A 16,716-nucleotide genomic window follows, 5' to 3' on the forward strand; every position below is an offset into this window, starting at 1 on the left:
CTCAACTTTACTAATAACATGTTCAACCCCTCTACTTTAACTTAATTAATTTTGCTAATAACATGTTTAGTCCCTCTACTTTAATAAAGTTTTCATATTCATTTGGTTTTCTTTTTAACTAAACTAATATACACTTATTTTGTTCTACGTTTTGACATTAGATTTCTTTTCCCCATGGTTCTATGTTATCTCTTTCGGTTAGCATATTGAGTGCCAGTACTGTACTAATTAAATTCTCGCCGCAACGTGTGGGGTTAAAATACTAGTTATTATATCAAAACACGTCATCATAAATCATACACGAACGTGGGTCTAACGAAACAAGTTAAATGGATCAAGGGTCTTAACATTATGACAAATCGTCAACATTGACACTCTCAAATCATCATCAGTGAAGACAAGAGTACAAACACTAACAATGTTGTTTCCAAACAAGAAATAAACAACGTACGAGATGGAGTTAGAGAAACTTCTGATTCAAACGTTTGGTGGCGGCCAGATTTTTCCAAATAGCTCTTCCACTCTCTTTGCTTGGTTGGAATAACCATCCATCCCAGAAGCAAGAAGTTCCAAAGCGGCGGGCCCCATACCCGAAGCAAAGCTCAATTGGTCCCACTTTACCAGCTGCAAGTAACAAGAAAAAGGCTCAGTGGTTACCACTGTTCTCAAAACCAGACCGCTTGGACCAGAACCGGCTACATAACAGGTCCGGTAGACTGATGGAGTACTTTTGATCTGCCTCCATATATTGTTTATTCCTGACTTTATATATTGTTTGTTCCTGACTAGTTTTATTTATATTTTTGTTAATATCACATATCCACAGATAGTTACTTATTTAAACTAGTTTTATAAATTTTTAGCTATATATTAATTTGTAACATTTTGTTGCATTATTAGTTGTAATTTTGGCAAAAAATGGTTGTACCCCACTTGATTTTCTTTTTTTTAATCTTTAATTTTTATTTACTTTTAACCCTAACAGTTTTACATCTTTTACAACTTAACCCCAACACTTTTTTTCTTTTTCAACTTTGGTCCCTATACTTTTCACCATTTAGAAATTTTTCGTTTTACGTTTTGGTCTAAATTTTGCGAGTTAACACGCCGCAACGTGCGTGTGTAGCTCAACGTTTTAAGCCTAGTTTTCCCCGTTTAACGGCCCTGTCACAACGCGCGGGTCCTAGACCGACTTCGTTATTGTTTTCTATGTTTTACGTTTCACGAGTGTGGTTCAACGTTTTTACGTCTACTTTTCTTTCCGTTCGATTTTATTTTTTCGTTATTTGTTTCCTTTTTATACGAGTTGTTCCGGTATTGGTGGTCGCTAGCCGTGGTGCGGCATTGGTGCTACTTGGCACGGTTTTAGCCCGCCACCCCACCCACACAACACGGGAACTTAATACTAGTTTAAATTATTTACCACGTCATTAGGTTTTTGAAACTGGTGTGACATGTGGACCCCGTTAGGTGACCAGTTCGATTACAGCTCCAGTTATCAAAACACTGATAGTTGCAGATAATGTTAGTTCTTGCGTTTTGTGTATTATGACATTCCAAAAATTCAGTCACTAAAGATAATTACCAAAGAGCATACCTCTTCATCGGTGAAGTTATAGGCTGCAGCAGATTGTGAGGATAGTCTTTTGACAAATGTATACTTATCGTCATCAGGAGTCACAGATTCCTTAAGAGCCTGCAATATCTTCAAAGGAGTGATGATATAATCGACCCTGCATGATTTGGTAGCTGATGATTATTTGTTGGGCCACAGAATAAAAACTATAACACAAAATACTCTTTAACGAGTAACGAATAGGATGTACCCTAAAACATTGAAAACGTCCTGCTTGTTTCGGATTGAGGCAACCATCAACTTTGATTTATGCCCGTATTTGTGGATATAATTATAAGTTTTTGTCACCTGCAAGAAACAAAAAGCACACATTTTGAATGAAAATAAGAAAAATATGACCAAAATTAAGTTGAAATAGCAGATTCGGAGACTAACCAAAGCCAAACCCGGATCTTCTCCTCTTTTAAGAGCAGCGTCTATTTCAGGATCACCACTGTGGTTGCGTGCCCAATCCTGACAACGTGAGAGATCACGGTTTAATTTCCATCCTTAACTTATGAATGGGTCGATTTGGATTATGTCTTGTCCAAACGGGTCAAATGGGTTGGCTTGGTCAGACGGGTTGAAAAGTCTCCCAAAGTGTGGTTTTAAAGCAGACAGCCTCCTTGTTAACGGTAAACCCAACAAGACCCGTTTAGAACCGCACTAAAAGTTTGCCCATTTCAACCTGAACCCAATATGAGCGGTAATCATACCCGCCCATTTTGCCACCTCTACCCAAAAGACTAGGTTGCCCTTTACCATACTGAAAATGAAAAAAAAAGAGTTTAAAACAAGGAAACTGCAGAGAATATTACCCTCAGGCGGCCAACAAAAATTTGAATAACAGATGCACCAGCTTGAGCAGCAGCCGCAGCTTGACAAAAGCTGAAGAAGCATAAAGTAGTCAACAATGTATGTAATCTAAAATCATGAATCTATTGTCTTAGTGGTTTATTAGTAGTGAGTTTTATGATGACTTTCACCGATACCTGTAGACGAAAGTCATATGTGTTTGTATGCCTTCAGATTCCAACAATCTTGCAGCCTCAATTCCCTGAAGAGAATGAGTAGCTTATGTATATACACATGAATGATTCTCTAACAACATCAAGACATAATATCTTGTATACTCACTTGCCAAGTTGCAGGAATTTTGAATAACAAACGTTCTGCAGGGACATCAATACTGTTGTACAATTGCAACAGTCTTTCCACCTGCAAATCAGTTAAATTATAAAAAGTTGAGGGTAAGATGTTAAACTTTGACATTTCCATATATGAAGTTTAGCGCACACCTCCCTTAAGCCAAATTTAGGAGTTTTAAAGAAAAGAGTTAATTACTGTTTTCGTCCCTGTGGTTTGTCAAAAATCACTATTTCAGTCCATTAGTTTAAAATTTGCGATTTCAGTCCCTGTGGTTTCACTTTCGTAACCATTTCAGTCCACCTCGTAACCATTTCAGTCCCTGTACTAACAGAACAAATGGATTGAAATGGTTACGAAAGTGAAACCACAGGGACTGAAATGGTAACGAAAGTGAAACCACAGGGACTGAAATGGTAACGAAAGTGAAACCACAGGGACTGAAATCGCAATTTTTAAACTAATGGACTGAAATAGTGATTTTTGACAAGCCACAGGGACGAAAACAGTAATTAACTCTAAAGAAAAAATTAGACAAATGGCTGTGATCGTATTTTAAAACCAACAAACAATTATACGGCCAGAAGAAACTGATAACTCAGTGTCTTGACAGTCTTGAGTTACACGATAGTCTGAATTAATTATCAACATGGACATTATAAGCTATTATAGGTCATACAAAATATAGAGTAAAGATCTTGTACAAATAAGCTTATCGTACAAAACGTACGAATAGGGTGAAAAAGTTAAAAAACGCGGTGGCATTTTCGTAATTATTTTACTCGTAGGGTAATTATCAAAATTACCCTACAAGATCATCTGTAGAGTAATTATGATATCAAAATTACCCTACAAGTCATTTGTAGAGTAATTACGTTACCCTACAAGATCAAAATTACCCTATAGGATCATTTTACAAGATTACCCTACACGATAAAAATTACTCTACAAGATCATTTGTAGAGTAATTTTGATAATTACCCTACGAGTAAAATAATACGAAAATGCCACCACGTTTTTTTTTTTTTTTTTACTTTTCCACTCCATTCATACGTTTTGTACAATAAGATACTTTGTATTTGATCTTTTGTCACAAAATATAAACATTGCAACAATAAACACAAGATTAGAACATATGTGCATGATATGTGGCATATAATCACAACTATTGTTATACCTTCCCAACAATAGCATGCGTGTCATAAGCAAGCCGAGCATCCACTTCAGTTGAAACACGGCCAGGCACTAGCTTCGAAAGCTCACCACCAACATTCACTAAAGCCTGTCATTAGCCTTTTTAGTAAAAAAAAACATTCAATACATACAATAAAGCAACTGCACAAACGCATACTACCAACAGAAAACGATCTACCTTATTAACAAAACATGTCATCCGAGCATCTGGGGTCCCTAGACCATAACACTCCTTATCGGCCAATGCAGTATCCACAGCACCCTACAACCCAAAGGCAAACATAAATCCTTACTATCTGAAGACATGTTTTGCTCAAATTCACTTGATACTTCTATTTTTCTTATGATGTTATCAATCTCTTCACTTGAATCAAACCTACACAATCTTCTTACCTTAAAAGTTGTATCAGGCAGGCTGCAAATTCCTAACAAAAGAGAAGAACTAACAGTGGCAGCAGTCGGAGGAAACCTATATACAGTTCAAATTAAAAACTCAATCGCTTAGTTCGATAAACACAAAGCATGTGCATAAAACCAACGTTGTAAAACTAGGTCTAGGCGGCCGAGTAATCGCTACAAGGTACGGTGCTGAGGTGATTTTCTTGAACTCCGCCTAATTACTCGGAATTGATCAAAGGCGGTCAACCTCGGTCAGAATCAGATTTAGTCGATCAACTCGGAACGAGCTTATCTTTAAAAAAAGTTAAACATGATTTCTATGTCTATAATAATATTAATAAATGAATATCATTTTTCAAGGAATGATTATCAGTTTTTGAAATACTTTGGTATTTCAACATGTATATTTTTTATTTATATTGATATTCACGTATTTTGTTATAAAAAAATTAGTAAACTTATGATATTTGACGTATATCATTTCCCAAAAATTAGTTTCTTTAAAATTACCATCTCTGAGTACTCCTTGAGTACTCTCCGCCTAGGCCTGAGTAGGGGTGCAAACGAATTAAAGTAGTAGATCTTTTAGCCCCTTATCGCCGTGGAGGTCATGATTTTCCTACCCCCAGAGGGAAAGGCCCGAGCTCGGCCAGGCTCGAGCTCGAGCTCGATTAACTTATGAGAGCTCGAGCTCGAGCTCGGCTCGTTTGTATTTTATCAAGCTCGAGCTCGGCTCGGGCTCGGCTCGTTTATTATCTATTAATTAGTGTATTAAATAAAAATAATATAAATAATAGACTTTTTAGGCTTGCGAGCTCGATAAGTAAAGCTCGGGCTCGGGCTCGTTTACTAAATAAGCTTATTTTTAGGTTCGAGGTCGGCTTGTAAACAAGTTTAAATAAGCTCGGCTCGACTCGGCTTGTTTACACTAAGGCTCGACGAGCCTAAAGAGCTTCACATGTGATGCTCGAGCTCGGGCTCGATAAACAAACGAGCTTTGTTTTGAGGCTCAAGCTCGGCTCGGGCAGTCGGGCTCGATAAGGCTCGGCTCGTTTCGAGCTTTTTCTCGAGCCGATCTCGAGTAGCTCGCGAGCCGCTCGGCTCGTTTGCACCCCTAGGCCTGAGTGCTTGCAACTCCCAAGTCGACCGACCTGGAGCGCCTAGCGACCTCTACAACCATGCATAAAACTTTCAAGTCCGTAAACAAAACCTAACAAATCATAACCTAACCTCTCAAAATCATCGAAAACAACAGTATCCGGAACAACTTCACTGTAGTGTGACAACGCATCCAATTCAGTCCTTCCACCTACAAATTAACAGCCTCAATTAACTAACTAACACACACACACAATTAGCCCTAACTACACAATTAAACAAACACAAGTGAAATTTGATCTACCGGTGTTAGCAGAAGCAGAATAATCAGTGTAGGAAGCTCTAATTCGAGCACAGGATCTGCGAGAAGTGATGGCGGAAACTGGAGTTACGGATCGTAACGCAAATCGTGTTCTTTTGTCCTGCTGGTGATCGATTAAAGATAAACATGTTAAGTGAAAGTGAAGTGGAAACAAATTGTTGAGAATATGTGAGTGGATTATTATTATTATTATTATTATTATTATTATTACCTGAAGAAGAATGGAGGAAGAGGTGAGTGAAGCAGTGTGGAATGAAGTAGCTGACATTTTTGATCTGCAATTCAAGTGTGTGTGAAGTTGGGGAAGATGGTGATGATGATGATTATATATATAATTTTGTGAAATGAGTTTTAGGCCTTTTAGTCGAGGTTACAATTGATTCATCGTTTAATCCGCCTAAACTAAGATATATAAGAAATAAAATAAAACGAAAATACCTATAAATTGATCTTCAATTATATTCTTAACTTGGAGAATATGCTTCTGTATGCCGTGTTTTCAAATTATGGTCCGTAAACGGTAAATTTGGATCACTGACAAATATAATTACTAGACTTGAGGCTTATAGAGATTATATACGCTTGACCCAATAAGGTTAAATGTTAACTATGATAACCCAAGTATCATCTATGTCCAACTCATTATAAGGCATAAGGGGGACGGTATTATGATAGCGGGGACTCCATCGGAGAGTTGTTTTCACCGCTCGATGAATCGTCGCCGCCCCCAGCGGTGTTCGGTGATTGCCATTTTCGGTGAGTATTCACCGATTCGGTGAAGAAGAGGAGAGGTGGGAGAGAGAGGGTGAATGGTGGATCCCAACCCCTTTCAACCAACCATAATTTTTTTTTTTAAATTACTACTCTCCAGATGTTTGAATCACTGCCAGTGATTGAGTGCAAAATGGAGAGTGGAATGAGGACTTGACATGGCATGATATTATTAGCTAGACGGTAACTCAAACACCCTAAAGTGATTGAATGATACCCTCCACCCTAACATTGAAGCCTCAACTATATCTATATTTTTGTAGTTGTGATACTTCAAGCACCAAGTTCATGCTCAACATCTATCTCTCTCTCTCTTTCTCCTCCCAATGATTACAAATTTAGAAGTCAAGGTGTAACTACTCATCTCTTGTCGAAGACGTTCTAAATCCATCCGGTTAATCTTGCGCTTCTTCATTGGTGAAGTCAAGGTGTGGCCCCTAGTCTCTTGTTGAAGACGGTCTAGATCTATCCGGTGAATCTTGTGCTTCTTCATTGGCGCGGATCTCAAAAGGCATTACATTCGCCAACGGTTTATAATAAAATAATGCGTATAATTGAAGATCTAAAATCATACAAATTGAAACAATAAGACTAATTCTGTTATAAATTTAATGAAATAGTTAAATTTAAAATCATCTAAAATTGAATCGAACAATCAATAGCAAAAGAAATAAAAAATAACATAAAAGTAAAAAGTTGTGTTATAGTCAGTGAATAGACTTTTAACTGTTTTGGTTTCAATTCCCACAAGAGGATTTTTCTTAGATTTATTGGTTTCCTCTTGAATTGGTGTCATTATTGCCTAGTGGATATTGATATAATCGGGTGGTTCCGCTGGTGGCACGATGATACTTTAGTGGTCCGTCAATGATCCAAATTTGTCGTTCAAAAAAAAATATAAACTCGAAAATTTTAATATGTTATCTTCTTCAAACAAATGATATTTAAAAGGTAAGACCAAAAATAAAAAGTATTCAAACAAATTGGACAATTTTATTTAAATGGACAATAGAAACAAAAAATAAAGAGACAATCAATAAAAAATTAACTTAACTATCGAATAACACAAACAAAATGGTATCCTGCTCAGCCTGTGCTTCCCGCAAGCTTCAACCCGGCTTATTCATGAACGTTAAAACGACAAAACCAGAACATTGGTATCTGCTGCTTCTGATTAACCGTCAACATTAGACATTTGTTCCTTCCATCGAACTAACGATTTAAGGAACTCTTTGACCTCTGAAGTGTCCCGAAGAGACAAGAAAGCTTTGCTTTCTTTGGGTACCGAAGATACCAGAATCCCATAACCGCGGTTTCCTTCTCTTAACACCTAATAAAAGTTGGAACATAATCAATGACTTGATCTAACAACATTGTTGAAACAAACTCTACTAACAACATAATCAATCAATGACCTTGAATGCATCTTCGTCTGTTCTATCATCCCCGATATAAATTGGAAGCACATCATTAGCATTGCTTAGCCCTGTGATCATATATATGTTATATAAAGTAGTGGTTTATACTTGAGTAAATTACGATTTTGGCCCCTGTGGTTATATCACTTTTACCCTATTAGCCCAAAATAAAATTTTTTAACATCTGTGCCCCCATAGTCTCTATAACTAACTATTTTGGCCCCTGAGTCTAACTCAACCCATTACGATTTTGGCCCCTGTGGTTAGACTCAGGGTAATGGGTTGAGTTAGACTCAGGGGCCAAAATAGTTAGTTATAGAGACCATGGGGGCATAAATGTTAAAAAAAAAATCTATTTTGGGCTAATAGGGTAAAAGTGATATAACCACAGGGGCCAAAATCGTAATTTACTCTTTATACTTTATTTGGCATAGAAAGTGAAAAAAAAATGGACATACCAAGCGATTCGAGTAAAAATTCAACCGCTTTCCCTTTGTCCCAATCAATCAAAGGACGGACCTCTAAAACCTACAAATAAACAAACTTGAGTTTTTTAGAAACATGGATTATGTATAACACACGAGTACTATTCAACTAGAGTAAAATGTCATTTCCGTCCCTGAGGTTTGGCCAGTTTTGCTACTTTCGTCCAAAGGTTTGTTTTTCCGCATCTGGATCCAAAAGGTTTGAAATCTTGCCATTTTCATCCGGCTCGTTAACCCCATCCATTTTTTCTCCGTTGAGTCAGGGGTATTTTCGTCTTTTTTTATTTAGTAAGGGTATTTTGAATATTTGTACGCCCCGCTTGCGGTATGCGCATATAATGTATATATGTGTGGGCCATCAGGGGCAAAAGTGAAAGTGCACTAATTTTAACGTTATTTTACTAATTTCGTGATAATAACGTTAAAAGCTGAGGACGGTTAATCATGCATCATGTGGTGGCGTTGATAGCTGAAAGACAAAAGGGTACATGCACTAATCGGTCTTTGTACCAATTGCTGAGTGTTATGTGCCTTATGTCCAAGGCTTGATGCAAAACTACTATCGAGTCGGGAGTCTCACTGGAAGCAGCCTCTCTATTCCTACAGGGTAGAGGTAAGGTTGTCTACATCTTAGCCTCCTCAGACCCTACCTTTGCTTTGCTATTGGTGGGATTTACTGAGTATGATGATGGTGATTTCGAATATTTGTACATTATGCCAAATGCTTGTGCATAAAGTGAAAAAGATGAAAATACCCTAACTTAACGGAGAAATATGAATAGAGTTAACGAGCCGGATGAAAATGGCGAGATTTCAAACCTTTTGGATCCAGATGCGGAAAAACAAACCTTTGTACGAAAGTCGCAAAACTGGCCAAACCTAAGGGACGAAAATGGAATTTTACTGATTCAAATATAACAAACTTTATAAAATGCAGTGTTTATATTACCTTCCGTCCGTGAGTTAATGTCAAACGAGGATAATCTTTCAAGACATCATGAACACGTTGTGCAATCATACGCCAGCTCTGCAACACGTATGAATTACAATATTTGTATAAGAATATTTTTTTTAAAAAACATCAACAATATGCAAAACCAAAGAGTTCCTCACCTTCTCATCAACGTTACGATAATGTACAGAAGTACAAAATTTATGATTTTCCACAAATGCCCCTGGGATATCCTTCGTTACCTCAACAAGGGTCCTGAAAACCTCATTGATCATTGGTATGAACTCTCTAGCAGGTTGGAACAAATTTACTTCCTTACCCTGCTTACGAAAAACGAAGATTGCTTCAAAAAAATACAACGCAAATAGGCAACGTATAGAGGGGACAAAAAGTCAAAAACTTTAGTTCGATAGAATACCTGTTTGTCAGTAGATCGAATATAGTTTAAACGGTTGACCGAAATTGTATCTTTGGCAGGAAATATGATGTCCATACCATGACTACCAGCATAAAATAGTTCGGTTAGTCCTACTAACTCAAAAACCTGAACAAACATGTTTTACATAAAAACGTAAGACTTCAATCGTATTAATTTTTCGATCATTATATTTGTTTTGGTTGTAAACAGGCCATCGTTCTTGAAAGAATGACGGACTTGGATAAATTCTGGAAAATGCATAAAAACAAACAAATAAGTTAAGAGTAAAGTACACGGATGGTCCCTATGGTTTAACAAAGTTTTGGATTTGGTCCCTAGTTTTCCAAAAGTACATAGATGGTCCTTGTGGTTTGCACTTTGTAACACATTTAGTCCCTAACCAACAAATCTGAAGGTTTCAGTAGGTCCAAGTTAAGGACTAAATGTGTTACAAAGTGCAAACCACAAGGACCATCCATGTACTTTTGGAAAAAGTTGTGGACTAAATGCGTTACAAAATGCAAACCATAGGGACCATCCGTGTACTTTTGAAACGCTAAGAACTCAATCCAAAATTTTGTTAAAGCACAGGGACCATCCGTATACTTTACATAATGAATTCTATGCAAACTGCATTGTGTTTGTTTCATACTGATTCGCATGAATATGACTGATTATTCGCGAAGTTAATCGCTTAAACCTAGACGTGTGATACCTTATCGCGGCTTCTTCCGCTAATGATAGCTGTGGGGAAGTACTTAGCAACATCTTTTACGGCAGAATGCATCTAAAAAAGGAAAGCGTGTTAGAACCTTTAGGCAGATGATAAGAAGAAAAATTTTGAAAACTTGGAAGATATCACTTACGTCAATTGACATAAAAGCGCGTTCGGGATCATCTACGATTGGTGAGAGGGTCCCGTCATAATCTAAGAAGATCACGATCTTTTTCTTATGTGCACGAGTTATAATATGGTGAAAGGACTTGAGGGCCGATGGATACTTGAGCTTTTGAAAACAGCAAGAAAAAAACACAGTGCACAAAACAATAAGAGAATATAAATAATTAAAATGAATGAAGTTATAATCGTTATTGGAATTTTTACCGCTAACAATCCACCATTTTTTGAAAAATAGAGGAAAACAAGAATTTGAATGATTTTAGTGCTTACTTTTTTACATTAAGATTTGTGTAAAATGCCATTTTCGTCCCTGAGGGTTGTCCAGTTTTACGACTTTTGTCCAAAGGTTTGTTTTTCCGCATTTGGATCTAAAAGGTTTGAAATCTTGCCACTTTCATCCAGCTTGTTAACTCCATCCATTTTTCTCTGTTAAGCCAGGGGTATTTCCGTCTTTTTTTGGATCTAAAAGGTTTGAAATCTTGCCACGTTCCCCGTACCCGTATCGTCCCCGTATCCCAGTCCCGTACCCGTATCCGTGCTACATAGTGCACAAGTATTTACTTAAAGGGAAATTTGGTGTTTTTCACTTTATGTACGAAAATATCCTTGACTTAACGGAGAAAAAATGGATGGAGTTAACGAGCCGGATGAAAATTGCAAGATTTCAAACCTTTTGGATCCAAATGCGAAAAATAAACCTTTGGACGAAAGTCGCTAAACTGGCCAAACCTCAGGGGCGAAAATGGCATTTTACTCTTAAAATTTGAATGATTTGTTCTCAGGATTAATGATTTAACTTTGCATCAAAATGACAAGATAATTAATAAAGATAATCACTTTTAATGCATATAAGGCATACCATCCAAGAATAATAAACGAGATCACTGTCATCAGAAGCAAGCTCAATTGCGATATCTTTAAGCATGCTTTTACGAGGAGGTGAAGAAGATTGCATGGCATCAAGCCAACCGTTGAATCGTACATCATCGAGTTTAGCCGGTTTCTATTTCGAGATTGATCGAGAAAACACACCGGAATGAAAACCTAAAATAGTCTGATTTATAGGACTAGAATCAGCAAGAACAGGAGACGCATTCATCGAGCTCAAATCCATTTGATCAAAAGATTAATTTTAAGAGCTAGAGTACGAAAGTTAGAGTTTTCGAGGGACAACGGTTAACCGATCTTTATCCAACCCGTTTGTCGATAAAAAACCACCTTTTCAATGTTTTCTTATCACCGGTGCTAGTTAAGCAGTCCATTGTGAAGAAGCTAACTCCTGAAATCTGAAATACAGTGTTGATGTGTTTAATTGCTAATGCTCTTTTTTCATAAAGAGTAAAATGCCATTTTCGTCCCTGAGGTTTGGCCAGTTTCGCGACTTTCGTCCAAAGGTTTGTTTTTCCGCATCCGGATCCAAAAGGTTTGATATCCTGCCGTTTTCATCCGGCTCGCTAACTCCATTCATTTTTCTCAGTTAAATTAGGGTTATATTTGTCCTTTTTGTTAACTTAAAGGGCAATTCGGTCTTTTTCACTTTCGCACTTTATGTACAAGCATTTAACATATTGTGAAAAAAGACCGAATTGCCCTTTAAATTAACAAAGAAGACATAAATACCCCTGACTTAACCGAGCAAAATGAATGAAGTTAACAAGCCGGATGAAAATGGCAAGATTTCAAGCCTTTTGGATCCAGATGCGGAACAACAAACCTTTGGACGAAAGTCGCAAAACTGGCCAATCCTCAGGGACGAAAATGGCATTTTACTCTTTCATAAATTATTAATACCGAATGTGGTGTACCTCATTTTCGAAACTATGCATTTACAGAAAGTGCAAAAACCCCATTTTCGATCATGAAGGCTCTTCAAAACCCAATAATTAAAATCTGTTTTCTTTCGGAAGCACAAAGATACAAGTTACATTAGTATACAACTTCCTTAAAGACACTATAACGACGCATACATGAATTAATTTTTTTAATGTAGAAGCACCGCCATATAAACGATCTCGAGTTTTACTGACGACATCAAAAACGTGTTCTTAAAAGATTAGACTGAGCATGAAGATTTACTGCAGGTTTTCAAAACTTATGCTACTGAAATCTGTATTCACTTATAAAATACACAACTTTAACTAAAATAAAAAAAAATAAAAAAGTCGAGTTATAAACAGTAAAACACAAATCAACTGTTTCGCCATTGTTAAACTTAGGAATTACAAGATCCATTGGTGCAAATTTGAACTGATCAAACTACTGATCACATGTTAGTTACTAATAGTCTAATATTGTGAAACAACATCTTTAATTTCCTTTATAATAAACAAAACAACTCAACAGTTTATATCTTTAATTTCCTTTAGAGTTAAGTTCCATTTTGCTCCCTGTGATTTGGTCATTTTAACGGTTTTGCCCCAATAGTTTAAAAATAGTCATTTTCCTCCCTGATTTTTCTAACTTATCGTCATTTTGCTCCCCGCCTCTAACTCCATCCAAAAAATCCATTAACTAGAAGGGTATTTTGGTAATTTTATAGATAAAAGAAAGGGCTTAAGGGCATGTAAGTCTTTTCACCTAAATAAACCTATAACTTGCTTATTTACATGTATAAAAGTAATTCTTTTCTGATCCCCAATCTTTCCAACCACTCTTTCTACCGGCCACCACCATCCACCACCACCTGCAACTACCACCTGCCGACCACAACTACCGCGACTTTTAACTAAACGTTTTAATCGAGTTAGAGCCAGGGAGTAAACTACCGAAATACCCCTACTTTTAATTGAACGTTTTAACTGAGTTAGGGCTAGGGAGCAAACTGGCAACAAACTCGAAAGATCAGGGAGGAAAATGGCTATTTTTAAACTATTGGAACAAATCCGTTAAAATGACCAAACTACAAGGAGCAAAAGGAAAGTTAACTCTTTCCTTTATATATGTGTAAATTCACTCATGGGTCTACTGTTTTATCATTATAAAACAATGCCATAGCCCTTTATTCCACTAGATTTGCATAATAGGCCAAACTCATTTACTTTTTGCATAAAGCAAGTCATATATAAGTTGAAAAAGATCAATATAATCAATTCATTACTCACACAAGCCTTGTAAGCAAGCATCTTCAAGGGAAAAAAAAAAATCAAACAATAATGTATCATGTACACTATGTTCCTATTCTTGATGTGACTCCACAACCACAACAAACCCCACCACTGGTCATGTGTACTAGAGGGACATAAAACATCAATATAACAGCAATGATATTGTTTTTAAAAAGGGGGATAGACCATATGCAAAGTTTCCTTTTTTGGCAAAATTCCAATCTAAATTTCTACATGGGCCCATTAGGAATCATTGCTCTCACCAATAACATTGATTTAGGGTGTTTCAAATAAGGGTGTGTGTTATGGAGTAACGCCCTGGTGAGGTCGCATGAAAAGGGGCGTTAAAGGCGGGTAAAGGCCATCCCTGTGGTCTGCATAACGAGCGTGAGATGGTGAATGTTGGTGGGCCCGAAGCTTTTCAACCAATCAGAATTCATCTCTCCTTTTCTTTTTCTTTAATGTATTTGATTAAAATATTATTTTGTGTAAACTGTCATTTTGGTCCCTGAGGTTTGGTCACTTTTGCCACTTTAGTCCAAAACTCAAACCTTTTGCATCTGGGTCCCTGTGGTTTCAGTTTTATTGCTATTTTGGTCCAAAAATGAAATCAGGTCATATTTGTCTTATAAAATCCTGCAATTTTGTCATTTTGCCCCTGCAGAAAAGGACATTTATTTATAAAAAAGAAATGATCATTTTGCCCCTGCGGAAAAGGACAAAATAACAGGATTTTATAAGACAAATACGACCTGATTTAATTTTTGGACCAAAATGGCAATAAAACTAAAACCACAGGGACCCAGATGCAAAAAGTTTGAGTTTTGGACAAAAGTGACAAAAGTGACCAAACCACAAGGACCAAAATGACAGTTTACTCTATTATTTTAATGGGTTGTTACATCAAAACTTATGAACCCATTACACCGAGTGAGGCTATGAGGGCCCACGTCTACGTGGCAATGATGTGATAGTCACTTCTTGACGTGGCAGTGAAAATTTGTGAAACGGTAACACATGGTCTAACTGAGTTATAACTTATAACTGATGATCAAACATATGGCGGATTTGTTTTGGGATAGAATATTTTCTTACACGGGCACAGCCGCACGGTCAACAAGTACATCGTGGACAGCATAACTTAACTATAAACAAACACAATGACAGCTGTAGTTTAACTAACTCAAAACAAACAAATAAATAAATAAATAACAAGTTAGTGGCTCAAATTCATTAGCATAAACCATGATGAATTAAATAACAGTACCAACAACAGCAAAATTACATAAATACAAAGCACTTTAACTGATAAAGACAATGCAATATCAGAAAGACACTTTATTCATAATTACATACCATTTTCCTTATCAAATATCTCATTTTAATGTTTTTCATATCAGATTTTTTTCAATTTATACCATGCATGTCTGTCAAACGGATGAGATATAAAGTATACAAACAGTAATTTAAGTAATTCTTACAAATCACACAGAAATCTGCTTAATTTAATTTAGAAAGATAATTGAAATTTAAGTAAGTAACTAACAACAGTAAACATAATAATTAGAGAAGGTTAATGGAAATTGTGGTACCTGAATGAGTGGAACGTAATTCGGAGGTTGAAAAGGGTTAAATTTTGAGAAAACGGGATTTGAATGAATGATTTTTTAGAAGAAGAATTAGGTTAGAACCCTAGAAATTGCAGGTGAGAGAGTAGAGGGGGAGGGGGAGGGAAGGAAGACGAAGAGTGGGGAGGGGATTTATAGAGTTTGATTGGTGGAAAAACAACTTTCCAAACAAGCAAACAAACTTATACTTATTTTATTTTATTTGGTTCTAGACTAGTAGAACACGAATTTAATGCCGTTCAAAAAAAAAAAAAGAACACGAATTTAATGTACTTAAGTCGTTTTTTTGTTAATGGCCTTCTCGTATATTAGCAGCTTCTTGGTCTACGAAATTGAAGATTATGGGTTCGAATCTCGTCTAAAGTAAAATGCTTTAGGTTGAGTAAGGGGTTTTCTTTGAAATGGTGGATATTAGCAGCTTCTTGGTCTACGAAATTGAAGATTATGGGTTCGAATCTCGTCTAAAGTAAAATGCTTTAGGTTGAGTAAGGGGTTTTCTTTGAAATGGTGGTGGGCCAGGTCACCATTGTTAATAGTGTTCGCGGGCGTAGGTGGATTTTTGTTATTGAGTTTACCGAGGTGGTTGAGCTTATGTTGGTCGTTCTATCAAAAAAAAAGTATTGTATTTTTCCATTTTATCTTTTTTTTGTATTTGTTTGCGTATTCGATACATGATCAATTATATTTAAGAGTCTCTCGTGTAATTAGAGTTATAGATAAAAAAAAATTAGATCGGTAGCCTACATAATCTCTAACTTTACTCATAAATTACACATTTTTTTTAAATATGAGATTTGAACTCTTACCATTAAAATAGGCAAAGCCTTATTCAGCACATGGGTACCGTTATATTAAAGCCCCTTTGGTTGTAGATAAAATTAGGGTCCTAATATTAATACATGGCAAATCCTTATTTACATATGGTGTATACGGGCCGTATACAGTTATACGGCCCGTATATAATAAAATAAAACTAACAAAGTCTGTGCCTTCAGACTTTGTCAGTTTTTTTCATTCCATACGGGCCGTATAACTGTATACGGCCCGTATACACCATGTGTAAAGAATTTGACTGGTCGTATACAATGGATACGAACAATGTATACGGGCCGTATAACTGTATACGACCCGTATACACCATGTGTAAAGAATTTGACTGGTCGTATACAATGGATACGAACAATGTATACGGGCCGTATAACTGTATACGGGCCCGTATGAAAAGAAAATTAGATTTTACCCAAAGTATTTAATGGATTTAAGGT

At 36.5% G+C, this 16,716-nt stretch overlaps 2 protein-coding genes across 6 annotated transcripts; both read right to left on the reverse strand.

Annotated features, from left to right (window-relative positions):
• Positions 1-309: 309 nt before the first annotated feature.
• LOC110930580 (transaldolase) lies at positions 310-6,152 on the reverse strand. Of its 2 annotated transcripts, none has more exons than XM_022173911.2 (13): positions 5,986-6,152; positions 5,757-5,874; positions 5,585-5,663; positions 4,349-4,424; positions 4,134-4,217; positions 3,939-4,043; positions 2,753-2,833; positions 2,608-2,672; positions 2,434-2,503; positions 2,012-2,089; positions 1,827-1,924; positions 1,598-1,733; positions 310-624 (listed from the first exon to the last, which is right to left on the reverse strand). In XM_022173911.2, the coding sequence occupies exons 1-13, from the start codon at positions 6,040-6,042 to the stop codon at positions 478-480; spliced, it is 1,194 nt and encodes a 397-aa protein (XP_022029603.1). In that variant the 5' UTR covers positions 6,043-6,152; the 3' UTR covers positions 310-477. The 2 variants fall into 2 exon arrangements, with proteins under 2 accessions (XP_022029603.1, XP_022029602.1); XM_022173910.2 differs by having other exon boundaries at positions 5,757-5,877.
• A 1,366-nt stretch (positions 6,153-7,518) lies between these two features.
• LOC110930581 (probable trehalose-phosphate phosphatase F) lies at positions 7,519-15,583 on the reverse strand. Of its 4 annotated transcripts, XM_022173912.2 has the most exons (11): positions 15,416-15,583; positions 12,525-12,616; positions 11,579-12,005; positions 10,685-10,825; positions 10,534-10,605; positions 9,819-9,944; positions 9,562-9,720; positions 9,398-9,475; positions 8,422-8,491; positions 7,961-8,031; positions 7,519-7,875 (listed from the first exon to the last, which is right to left on the reverse strand). In XM_022173912.2, exons 3-11 carry the CDS (start codon positions 11,672-11,674, stop codon positions 7,720-7,722), a joined length of 969 nt encoding a protein of 322 aa, XP_022029604.1. In that variant the 5' UTR covers positions 11,675-12,005; positions 12,525-12,616; positions 15,416-15,583; the 3' UTR covers positions 7,519-7,719. The 4 variants fall into 4 exon arrangements, with proteins under 4 accessions (XP_022029604.1, XP_035843624.1, XP_035843623.1 ...); XM_035987731.1 differs by lacking the exon at positions 11,579-12,005 and having other exon boundaries at positions 12,525-12,609; XM_035987730.1 differs by lacking the exon at positions 11,579-12,005.
• Between the last annotated feature and the right edge of the window lie 1,133 nt (positions 15,584-16,716).

The sequence above is a fragment of the Helianthus annuus genome, chromosome 3 (genome assembly GCF_002127325.2).
Source record: "Helianthus annuus cultivar XRQ/B chromosome 3, HanXRQr2.0-SUNRISE, whole genome shotgun sequence".
Classification (NCBI taxonomy): Eukaryota; Viridiplantae; Streptophyta; class Magnoliopsida; order Asterales; family Asteraceae; genus Helianthus; species Helianthus annuus.